This window comes from Schistocerca serialis, chromosome 1 (genome assembly GCF_023864345.2).
Source record: "Schistocerca serialis cubense isolate TAMUIC-IGC-003099 chromosome 1, iqSchSeri2.2, whole genome shotgun sequence".
NCBI classification, from domain to species: domain Eukaryota; kingdom Metazoa; phylum Arthropoda; class Insecta; order Orthoptera; family Acrididae; genus Schistocerca; species Schistocerca serialis.
Window position 1 is genome coordinate 528,899,033 of NC_064638.1, and position 13,288 is coordinate 528,912,320.

At 37.8% G+C, this 13,288-nt stretch overlaps 1 protein-coding gene across 1 annotated transcript in view; it reads right to left on the reverse strand.

Annotated features, from left to right (window-relative positions):
• Positions 1–8,903: 8,903 nt before the first annotated feature.
• LOC126474911 (serine/arginine repetitive matrix protein 2) overlaps positions 8,904–13,288 on the reverse strand; it is a 264,123-nt gene continuing 259,738 nt past the window's right edge. Inside the window, exons 10-11 of the mRNA XM_050102411.1 lie at positions 10,688–10,933; positions 8,904–9,197 (exon numbers count right to left, since the gene is read on the reverse strand). Coding sequence (XP_049958368.1) covers positions 9,140–9,197; positions 10,688–10,933 — 304 coding nt within the window. The 3' untranslated portion in view covers positions 8,904–9,139. The remainder of the gene's footprint in view (positions 9,198–10,687; positions 10,934–13,288) is intronic.

Genomic DNA, 13,288 nt, shown 5'->3' on the forward strand with positions numbered 1-13,288 from the left:
GTGGGGATGTCTTCTGAAATTTGCACTGTTACTCATTATTGATATAGACACCCTGTTCCTTCATCTTTCAGCAAAAGAATTTGTTGCATATTTGTGCTCTGAATTTTGTTTTTATTGTTTAATTTCCCCTGAAGATAAATAATCTTTGTTTTTATGAATCTTTCAAATAAGTTATGTGTTACAAAGTTTGTTGCCATCTATATTGACAACTATTTAACTTGATGAACAGTACAGCTCTCAACTCGTTTTTTCCAAAGTTTAATTGAAATACATTACAATCACTAACTAATGAATATTCACAGAATTACTAGTTTGTAGCAGACTGTTGTTAAATGTTGTTTTTCATCATAAGGAGCCTATTATTGAATTGCAGTGATTTCCTCCTCTTGCTCTTCATATTTTTTGTAATTATTCTTTCATGAGGATGCTGTAGCTGATAATTCATTTTTGTGCTCTGTATCCAAATCGTACCTCTGCTTGTTTTGTTTCTTCATGTGTTTTGGACACCATCTCATATTTGTTGATTATATTTAGTGCTCTCTCTCTCTCTGTGTATGTTCTTCTTAAAGAGGATAAGTACAACAATCTTCAAGCAGTAACTAATCCACAAGAGCACGCACTGAGTAAAAAGTTATCTGATGCATGTCAACATCACCCGTATTTTAAGAAAAGATGAGTACAAAAGTTCTAAATGGGCCATAAATAAAGATAACAGTATCTTTATTACTGTGAACTTTAGTGGGAAACACATCACTGATACATGTATGCTGTTTTTCTCTTTTTTGGATGTGTTAAAACTACATTTCACTTGAAGTATAGATACTTGGCAACCATTTTTATTTCGGCACTAACTGATATTTTATTTCTAAAGTAATACATAAAGTGAGTGGAAAAGTAATGATAGAAACTTCAGATAAACCCAGAAAATGTAGCTGTCTTTAGGTGATGCTGTTACCCATAACGTACGTAAAAAATATACAAAGTAACACTCAGAGAATATTACAGGCTTGGAACCACATGTACTTTCTTTATGGTAAAAGCAGAACAAGATGTGGGGACTGGTTGTAATGGAGATAAAATAATGTGGAAGTAGTACAACAGTCAAAACCGAAGATGAAAGGTACCCACAAGGTACGTGAAGGAAGGTGGGTGAGTACGAACATAATAGTATCTCCGTATTGTGGGTCACGGATTACAGGTTAGCAAACACTTAACGTGCAGCAGATAAAAAATTACATAGAGGAGAATAAAAAATGCAAAATACAATAATGAAAATGCAAAGCAATTTCATGAGGTTGGTATTGGTTAGGTATGGTCAAAAAGTGGAAGATATTGCCAGACATTTTTATTTTTAGATTAAGTTGATACTTAATGTCAAACAGTGGAAATATGGGATGGAACAATGACAATATTATGAAAATGATAAGACTGCTACTCACCATAAAGAGGAGATGCTGAGAGGCACAACAGTAAGACTGCTCTAAATTTGAACTTTCAGCCATAAAGCCTTCTTCTAAAGTAGAAAACACATACATATTCACACAAGCACAAGCCACTGACACATGACCACCACATCTGACTGTAGGCTGGATTTTGTGGCCAGAGATGTGGTCACGTATGTTTGTTTTCTACTTAAAAAAAAAAACGCCTTTTGGCTGAAAACCCAAATCTATAGCAGTCTTTTTGTTGTGTCTGTCTGTGAATCACATGGAACCCCTTGAGTGCAAGGTCATAAGTTCAATCTTTAGTAAGACTCATTTGAAAGTGTTGTGTTAACAGTAATGATTGGAAAAAACATAAGCTGCTAATGAATTACCATGTGCATCAGGAGGGCAGCAGAAAATGAGTATCTGGGAGGTGCACAGATCAGCCTTCTATGAAATTTATATATTACACTTCACGAAATGAACAATGTTAAGATTCAAGAAATGTTCAAAAGAAACCATTAACTTGCACCATGAACACCAAATGAAAAATGGTGCGCCATAGTGATCACAATGGTTTGCACTACCAAGATTGAAGGCGAACATTTGCGAGTTACAAACTATGCAGGACATGTAGCTAGGTACCCACACTTAAAGAATGCATAAAGAATAATATTGGTGTAACAAGGTGATGAGAACTGATGGAATGCGATGATATGCAACAGAGCGGCGGCAACTTGAAATTAGCGGAGGTCGAGGCCTGGTGGGTAACGGGAAGAGGCCTCAACCTCCGCTAATTTCAAGTTGCCGCTGCTCATACCTCACCTGTCATTCAACAACATCTTTGCCTCTGTACTTCCATCTCGACTGACATCTCTGCCCAAACTCTTTGCCTTTACATATGTCTGCTTGTGTCTGTATAGGTGCGGAAGGATGTGTGTGTGTGTGTGTGTGTGTGTGTGTGTGTGTGTGTGTGTGCGTGCGTGCGTGCGTGCGTGCGTGCGCGCGCGAGTGTATACCTGTCCCTTTTTCCCCCTAAGGTAAGTCTTTCTGCTCCCGGGATTGGAATGACTCCTTACCCTCTCCCTTAAAACCCACATCCTTCCGTCTTTCCCTCTCCTTCCCTCTTTTCTGATGAAGCAACCGTGGGTTGCGAAAGCTTGAATTTTGTGTGCGTGTTTGTGTTTGTTAGTGTCTCTATCAACATACCAATGCTTTCGTTTGGTAAGTTACATCATCTTTGTTTTTAGATATGTTTTTCCCACATGGAATGTTTCCCCCTATTATATTTTTAATAGTAAGGATTACACAGGTCTGCTTTCCCAAAAACATAGAAAGTGGGTAGGCTACTATTTGTAATATGTTGGTTTAATGTGATGCTTTCAGTGTAATGACACAGTCAAGGTTTTGGAACAACTGCATATTCAGATTAACTGGTTACAAAGTAATAATATTTTCTTAGCTTTTTTGTGGTGTAGATTGTACCTTTCTGGCAGAGTCAACTATTTCCACATTGTATGTGAAAAGCATAATCTTCCAGTGTTTTTCCATACAATATATGTTACAATTTGAAACTTTGTGTTTACAAGTATTGTAATTTATACAATCTCTTCTTTTAACTTGCCATGCTTCAAGTGAACTCTTATTATTGGTCTTCCCATACACCTTCTTCTTGGATGATTCTGATGTGGCATTCAATCCTCCAGAATTCAAGGAACTTGTTTTTTTTTTTCATTTTTATTTTAATCTTTATTTTTTCCTAATATTACTGGTTCTCTCCTTAAATAAAGATTTTCTGATTTCCCAAGCTTAGGAACTTCATTTCATAATAACTGTATTCACTTTAGGATTTCTTTGAGAAGCAGCATACCAATGCTCACAGTATTGTAGTAAGTGACATAACATTAGAAAACTTCATAACTGCAGTGCACATCAACTGGTAACTTCAATCTATTTAACAACATTTTTGCCTCAAGTTACTAAAAATGTGGCAGTGGTATATCTGAAATGACAGCAATTATCACATCCCACTGAAGATGACCTTCAATTGAAATTATTTGTTTCTAAGAATATTAATGCTTAAGTTTTAGTAGATGTTTTTAAATTATAGTCTAAAGCAGATACTAACATATCATTACCAGTTTATCATAACTTTCTTGAATTATATCATCTCTTCAACGTAGTGCAAAATATGCAAGTTTATCTTATTTTCAATTATTATAACCATGCAACTTTCAATGAGCAAAATCTTGAAACAAACTTTCGGTTGAATGCAAAAGTTTATTCAGCGACATACATACGTAAAAAACTTCATGTAGACTAAAGAACACCTCTGCAGTCGTACTGTTACTTTATTTAAAAAGCACTACTGGTTTTGTAACATTAGTCACATCATTAGGTGAAGTCAGTTACAACATGATACCGAAGAACAATTGATACCAAACTTTTCTGCAATACCTGGAATTTCAGTCCATTCACCAGATGAGTGGAGTACTGGGCAGTGCAGGTGGCTGACCACTGCCCTGTACTTTACTTGTCTGATCCACTAGTATATGATTCAGGCTACCGGGCTCCCTTCCATATTAGTCTACCATGGGCTGCGACAAGAGGTTTAGAATGGAGTGCAATCCAGGAAATGGGGAAAAGCTTAATATTAATTGTACTCCAGTATCGTGTTGTAACTGACTTCACCTGAGGTAAATAACGTTGATAAATCTGTCATGCTTCTTAAATAAAGCAACCATACAGCTGCAGTGGTAGTTTCACTCAACATGAAACTCACACTCGTTCTAACTGAAAGAGAACATACCAGGAATATCACTTACATGAGTGGCATTATCAACCATGGATCAAACACATATGATTAATGACCAGATATGTTACTTTTTAATTTTATCCATCTCATTTTACTATAAAACTACTAGCTGGCATTTCTCTGTCCTGCCCCATCACACTATCGCTCATTCATCATACTACTTCTTCTTCTGCAATGTCTCCAATCACAATCGCTTATTGCCACACACATTGATTTCTAGTACAATAACCTTGTCAACTGTTACTTTCCCTTACAAAGATAAAAAATATGCTTTGACAAAGTGTATGTTAACATTAGTTATATGTGAAAGATTAACACACATACTGTGTCTATACTGATATCGTGAAACGTCCATGAAACTACCAAAGATTCCATTCTGGCTATCTCTCATTTGACACCAAGCAAATTATTAAATATGTCTTGGTGGCTTGCTGTTTCAAGTTTCTTTCCCTTCGTCTGAAAGTAAAATGCCTGTAAAGCCTCTTCAGTTTCTTTTAGTGGGTAGCCTGTCTGATACACATGCTTAACCACTACTGGTTTTCTGTAACACCTAGTCTAAAGTTATTTCCGTGTTGTTTACATCTCATCAAGAAGGTTCTCCCTGTATATTTGTAGTACTTCTCATTACAAGATGAACATTGTATTTTATAAACTCCTGCTTCCTGTTCTCAATGTCATGTTTTATGTTTTTCCCTTGTAATACTGATCACTGTAATACACAAAATGACGAGAGCAACATTCAGGATGGTCAATACAATACGCACCTTGGAATTTGCCAGTGATGTTAAGATTATGATTACCACATGATAATATAAAGAAGTCTTTGAGATAACTATAATAAACAAAAAAGACTGGGAAGATGATATTGCAGTGTACGGGAGAAAAAAATATCAATGTCATTGCAAACAGATCCACCAATGTGAATAATGTCATGAATTAAGGACCCAGGATGATCAGGAAAAATTAGAAAACACTCTTCTGTTAACACATTTAGCTTCCCGGAACAAGAAATCAAGAATAATGATGATGATGTAAAGGGGATGATTCAACTGCCAACAAGGAACAAAATATATAGTTATTTGTAATGAGACAATGGAAAGTCCAGGTTGGGATATCAGCAATTCTAAAAATGATAGAGAGCTTCTCATCTTAAGAATGACACATTGAGTTGCAGACAGGCACAGCAAAAAGATTATCTGTCATCATGCCCTGAAATGTGTGACACCGTACCCAAGATTATTCCAGTCTCTCCCTAAAGTGCTGTTTCGTCATCTGCCCAACCTCCACAACATCTTAGTCCTCCTCTGTGCCACTACTAATCCCAACCACTTGCCACAGGGATAGCATCCCTGTGGAAAACCCATGTGCACGACCTGCTCAATCCACCTGCCCAGCACTTCATGTTCAAGTCCAGTCACATGCTTATCCTACCCCATCAGAGTCCAGGCCACTTGTTTGATGATGTTTGCTTTATGAGGTGCTCAGCTGTGTGGTTATCAGTACCTGTACAAAAATCCCAATCTTTACTCAGTCCAATCTCACCACTTTAATGAATGATGATGAAATGATGAGGGCAACACAAACACCCAGCCCCCAGGTGGAAAAAACACCCAACCCAACTGGGAATTGAACCCAGGACCTCCTGCTCAGCACCTGTGAAAGCAGCCATGTCATATAACAGCTCTGCTGCAATCATGGCACAGCTTTTTATATTGGTATGAATAACAACCACCTGTCCACCAAGATGAACAACCACAGTCAAACTGTGTCCAAGAGCAAAGCAGACCACCCTGTGGCACAACATGCAGTTGAACATAACATGTTTGACTTCAGTGACTGCTTCACAACCTGTGCCACCTGGATCCACCCCTTTACCACCAGCTTTTCTGAACTGTGCAATTCGGAGTTATCCTTACAACACATTCTCTGCCCTATCATCTCCTTTCAATTCGCATCCCCTCACCCTCATTGTGGGCTGCTCTCTATCAACGAATCCACCAGTCTTCGCCCCTCTCTGCTCCTCTCTATTTCTGCTAATTGACACCCCCCCCCCCCCCCCGCCGCCAAGTATCCTGACACTGTGCCTGACAGTTTTATCCTGCTGTCTTCTAGTCCCTGCAAGCTCTGTCAGACAGCACTCTTCTCTTGACCTATCCGGACCCTGCCCCACTCCAGACTGCTGCTTTTGTTCAACACAGAATGCTGCGTATAGTGGTCATGTGTACATGAGGTGTGCTTGCTTGTGTGAATGTGTGTGTGTTTTCCTCTCTTTTCTGAAGAAGGCTTTGGCCGAAAGCTCTATGTGCAACAGTCTTTCTGTTATGCCTGTCTGCAACTCAAAGCGTCAATTCTTATGGTAAGTAGCAATCTATTCTTTATGCACTGGCAGTTATTTGGAATGTGGTAACATGCTGTGTCTGTCCACCATTGTGTTAAAGAAATACAAAGCAGCAGATTTTGAAAATGCATACAAAAATAGGAAATGGGTTACTAAGAATAAACATTATGGAAGTTAACATGATGAAAAGGAACCCATGAGAGATTCTCCAAGAGCAAAAATGAAAACTACATTTCAAACTAATTCATACAATTTATGACGATCTCACAACATTCCAATTCAGTTATTACCAAAGTTTTGTTCAGTTGTTGCAGCAGGTAGCATATTGACAAAATGAGAAATAACTTCGCTATACATTTTAAGAACTTATGGCACAGCTTAAGTGCAGTAAGTTGTACATTGATTAATGTATATGCAAACATTTCAAAAGAAATATAACAAATGCATTACATTCAAATCTAAGCTGGCTGTGCCCTTCTCTTGCACCTTTCTCACCCGTGCCTACGCCCTGCGTAACTAAAGTTTTTACGCAGTCTTTTGGACTTCAACAACTGGTGTCCTCTGGTAGAGAGAAGTAGTGTAAGATAGCTTACTGCTGGAGGCTGATGACACGCTATGCCTGTAGTGGTTAACAGCAAGTCATGCTGTCTGTGCACAAATGAAAACAGACAACAGCACCAAAGATATGTTTTAAAGTTTATATCATGTCAGCAGAGAAAGTCCATCTGTAGTAACACAACAAGTTTGGTCCACTGCTGCTCTAGTATTTCAGTTTTGTTAAGACAGAAATGCATTATGCTAAATACAGATGTGTGCCTTTTAAATTAAAACTGTTTAATTTTGACTATTATTACAATTCACGCAACATTTACCCCAAAGAAAATGCCTAAAAGTGCCATCTATAAGAGCCATACCTAAAGAAGCAAGTACTTGGCTGTTTCTGTGGCTTTCAACCAAATTAAACCTAGCATTACATGACTGCCTGTTGGGCATATGAGAACTAGTCACTACAACATCCATCAACAACCCATTTGGTATATCCAAGGCAAGTGTTATTGATATGATTTGTGTTACTGTTATATAATGATGCATAGCTGCCACATTATGGCTTGCGTTTTCTGGAAAAGATATACTGCCTTTTCACAATAGTAATTTTTCATATATTAGGTAATTTTAATAATTCAATACTTTTAATATCTGAGATAGGTTAAGACTGGCAAAACAGGGAAATATCAAATTTTAACTGTAAGCTGAATTTGATAATAAATATTGCTGTAATAAGTGCACACACTAGCTTAAAATATAATTTTTTGAATGCAGGCTATAAAGTGAATTCACTAAACACAGGAAAGTGATCAGCAATAAGAACACGAATTTTGCTGAAAATCTGGTTATGCACTGCAGTGATAGTAAGCAATTCTTTAGCATGCACAACAGCACTCACTCTGAAGACCAAGTCATGAATAATGCTGGACTGTAGGTGGTTTGAAGTTTGTTACCCAAGTTTCTTCTAATACTATCAATTGTATAAAGTTTATTTTTTTGCCTGTCATTCCTGTATCACTGCTGCATTTAGAAATTAATGTGATATTTCAGAAGTATAGATTCTTCTTGGTGATCTTTTCAACATCATTCTTTTGCCAGAACAGATGACAGCAATAGAGCTTGCAAAATACACAAATTAATTATGCATAAATGATATAAAACCTGAAAGGCACCACTTACTCTGCAGGATTATTACATTACGGTTGATACTCCTCACTGTTGTGCTCATGGAATAGAGAACAAATTTGTAGAGGAAGTACTACTAAATAAAAGAAAAATATTACAAAAAGCTGCAAATGTGTATACTTACCTGGTACAAGTGAGTGTTGTATACAATACAAAAGTATATCCTTTCTACTGTTTTTTGCACATGCAGGAGGAAGAAGATTCTGTTGGCTTGAAGATAAAAGAAACAAAGTCTCCAACTCTGTCTTTTCTCTTTACTACACAAACTATGTTCACAGTATACAATTTCAAAAGCTGTCTAATTTCATACAGAAATTATATAAAATGTACGTCTGCTGAGTGCTTATTAACTAACAAGCTGAGATACTCTGCAGCTACTAGGTGTAATGTAAATTCTATTCCATAACAAGAATATCATACCATCCCATTCAGGTTTTGTGTGTGTGTGTGTGTGTGTGTGTGTGTGTGTGTGTGTGTGTCATGTACCTAGTATCTTCCTGGTGGACAGATACATGGAAAGGATAGAAAATAAAGTTAATGTGATCTTCACTGTGAAAATAAAAGAAAAAGGGATAAAATAAAATAAAACAACACAAAAATAAAAGAAATTTTAATAATTTACACATAAATTGTGTACATGGGTACATATGTACATATACACTCTGAATGACTGTGCTGACAAGTTAGTAACACACTCGCGGTCTCTATTTGACAATGAGATTGTAGTCCTTGTGTTTACAAGCTGTGAATGAAAAGTAATGTACACTAGCAGCAATAGATCATGTCACTATGTGTTCATGTCACAAGCATCCTATACTGCCATGATGCAGGCTAATCAAGGCTTAGAGATGATCTGGAACTCGACCTTGATTTGGATTTTCCAGCATCCCTGTCACAAAATGCAAACTACACATTACAAATGTAATAAGTCATAAACATGTGTAAATATTATGCTGCAGAAGGTTTCAACAACTACTGTATAGCTAAAGTCATTGGTGCCTTAAATAACTTAAAACATTTTAGACAGAATCTACTGACAAACAATGCCTACTGAAAAACAGTTGTGTCCATGCATAGCAATGTATTCCCAAACAGCATAAATGAACTTTATAGATCAAATGTTGTCAGAATGTATCATGTTATTACTTCAGTTGTTAAAATAAAAGACTATGTGCGGTGACAGGACTGAGGTCAAGATTCAACTGGAGATGGTGCAGAACCACAGTAAATGCTGTCTTTTATTATTATTATTATTTTTTATTTATTTAAAGAAAATGATGAGGAAGTAACTAGTGGATGGAGCCGCATAAAATAAGATTTCAAAGAGGTACATCAAATGATTCTAAGATAACGCACTCTCTCAGTCAAAAATCCCCTTTAAGAAAACACTACATCAACAGAAGGGATAATGCTTAACATTAAAATAATGCTGATGACTCTTTGTTTAATAAATAACAGCTCAAAATGTTGAATAGGTTGCACAGCTGGATTCATAAAAGACAACTGAAGAAAAATCTCAAGTTTCAAATGAAGGAATTATATTTTTAAAAGCCTAGCATGCACTATATAACTATTTTTCTTCTTTCTTTTTTCACAAAATAGATTGTAGCTACAAGCATGCACTATATAACAATTTTTCTTCTTTCTTTTTTCACAAAAAAGATTGCAGCTACAATCAGAAACATATGCAGTGCAAGAAGCTTTTAAGTGCAATACACACATACAGCATAATGAAACCTAATCTCCCACTGCTCATCACTAATTATGAATAACAGGAACTCTGCCAAAAGTGCAACAGAGCCCCGAATAAGTCTTATTAACACACTTAGTTCTTTTGAAGACATGATGTCTTCACTCTGCTCTGCAAGAAATGTGTTATTAAGTACAAAATGTATTTGCATGGATACTATATTTCAAATGGGGGCTCTCTGGAGATGCTTCTGAAGAAACTAACTATATGGTTTGGCTACAGTGGTTGATGAAGGTAAGATTACTATGTCATACTTTAATTACTTAGGAGGCAGCAGTGAACCTATGTGAAGTATCAAACAGTTTCATATTTATAGTGCAGATGATAAAAGAATAAAAAGAAATGCTCAAAATGAACTTTTAAAACCCCAAAACATTTTTCTTCTGTTTTTACTCGCACAATTTACAGATTCCTTTAATTTTACTGTAGTACAACATTTTGTGTTAAGTTGTAATGTGAACGGTATCTACTGATAAATAGTGTCATACTTCTTAAAACATATTTACATTCAGACAAAGAACTACTTCCACATACCTGGACAACTGAATTCTCACTAGATAAATAAACATGAAACCATCATTCAAGATGGCCACTAATGTAACTAAAAATCCCATATTTAATTTACTAACCTGGTGATACGACGACGATCAAGGAAACTTGGCGAGCCACGGCGGCGTGGAATAGAAGGTGATCGAGAGCGGGTAGTAGAACTGCTAGTGAATGAGGAGCTGCTGGAGCAACTCCGAGATCTAGACCCCGAACGACTTGAATCCGAGTGGCTAGATCGTGACCTGCTGCGAGAGGCACTGCGTGAGATGCTACTGCGGGAGTCACTGCTGCTGTACACGTAACCTTTAACACTCCGCTGGGATGATCTGTGCAAAATAAATACATACATCTGTGACGGCATTTCATTTTACAGTACTTTACTGTAATATACAACCACTGAGAAAGACACAAGCATCAATGAGAAGTAATGGCAATGAATGTGTTAAAAAGACATGTGAATGTATACTGTAATAGAAAATCAGGAAAAAAATCAATGGATGGCAGCAAAGGTACACTGCTAGTCGCTGACAGAATCATGCCTCTCATTTAGGCATACACATATACTTGTATTTTATCATGAGGCATCTAGTCTTAAGTTATCCTGGACACCTACAAAGAATTAGGCTTAACATCTAATCTGAAACAAAGGTCATTCAGTAATTAAACACACACACATATATTCAGTGAAGGCAAATTCTTATGCAGGGAACTGAAACTTTAGTAAGTACGGCTGGTAACCTTGTGAAGAGTGAGTAATTTGTTTCATTAATATTTACGTAAACACAACAACTAAGGTCTTCATTAGGATGGTGTGTCCACTCGAAGAAAAACTTTTGAAAAACAGTTCTGTGATATGAGTTTTACTTTCAGAAAGTGTACAACTGTCAGAAATATTCTTTTGGATGAACAAACAATATGTTGGTAGTTGCAAGAACTGTACAAGTTTTAATGTGCGGGTGGAAAAGTTTAAATGTGGCTGCAAAAGTGTAGCAGAGGAGCACTGCTCCAGGTGTCCAGTAGCAGTATCGACCTCAACATTGCAAGCTTGTAGAGATTTACTTATCCAAGAGGATTGGTGACTTACAGCTCAACAAATGCTGAAACTTATCAAGTAAATGGGCAAATCCATTCCATCGTTCAAAACTACGAGAACTGTACCAAAAGTAAAATTCCCAATGAGCTACAGCCTCGAGGGAAGGTGCTAGGCTAAATAACAACAGTGCTGTGCGCAGTGGTTCCCTCACTCTCGAGCCCGCCTGTCCACGATTCACTACGTTGCTCAGTGTTGGCTTGGCAGCTGTCACAGATGGAAGTGTTGATCGCCGCCCCTGCCAAGTGCGAGGCTCGAGCAGTAATCCGGTTTCTCCACGGAAGGAAGTTACCACCCGTGGAGACTCATCTGCAACTGAGTTTTATGTTCAGGAGTGCATGTCCATTCAGCATGTCCGCAAATGGTGCAGGGCTTCTGCTGAGGGTCGCACGGAAGTTCATGATGAACAATGGAGTGGAAGACTGCCAGTTTCGGACGCGATTGTCCAGAAGATCAACAGCGAGCTGCTCAAAGATCGGAGGGTCACTGTCCATGAACTTGTTGAACGCATTTCTGAAGCTTCTCACAGCACAACTGAAGAATTTTAACAGAAACGTTGGGTTATCACGAGGTGTGTGCTCGCTGGGTTCCCTGGATGCTGATTGATGGACACATGGAGCATCGCCTTGACTGTGCTCGCAAGTTTCTTCAACAATGTGAGAGGGGAGGCAACAAGGAGAAGTTGCTGGACTCTATCATCATGGGAGATGTTTCATTACACCCCCGAAGCAAAACGACAATCTTGTCAGTGGCATCACACCGACTCCGCCACCAAAGAAATTCAAACAAATGCAGTCGGCAGAAAAGGTTGTGGCCTCTGTGTTTTGGGATCAGAAGAGGGCACTCCTCATCAGTTTCATGGAACCTGGAATGACAATAAACTCAGACAGATATTGTGAAACATTGACCAAACTCCGACGAGCAATCCAGAATCGCCAGAGACGACAGCTGAAGGAAGGACTATTGCTTCTTCATGACAATGCTCGACCCCACGTCACTCGTCAAACACAGGAGCTTTTGAAGAAATTTGGGTGGACTGTTATGCCCCATCCTCCGTATAGCCCGTACTTAGCCCCCAGCGATTATCACCTCTTCCTCAACCTAAAGGAACACTTAGGTGGCAAACGCTTCAAGAGCGGTGATTAAGTCTGAGCAGAGGTCATACACTTCCTCAACAGGTTTGTGGGAGACTTCTTTGACTTAGGAATACAAAAGCTGGAGCACCGTCTTCAAAAGTTTGTCGAAAAAATGGAAAATACATGAAAAAATAGACAAAGATGTTAGCTTTTCAATGACGTATAAATTAATAACAATAAACAATGTCTTCTGTTTGTAAAAAATACAATAACCTTACTTTTGGTACAGCTCTCTGAACTGAACTGCTTACTGTAAGACTTGTGCAAGTTGAGCTGCCAGATGTTTTACTGTTGATCACAAGGAACATATATTTCACATCTGCACCATTCTCAAAAATTCTTTCGATAGCAAAAGAGATGCATTTTGGACAAGATTTCTGCCTGTGATGAAACACAAATATGTAATTTTGAACCATGGTACAAGAGTCAAAGCTTGTAGCAGAAGCACCCTGAAC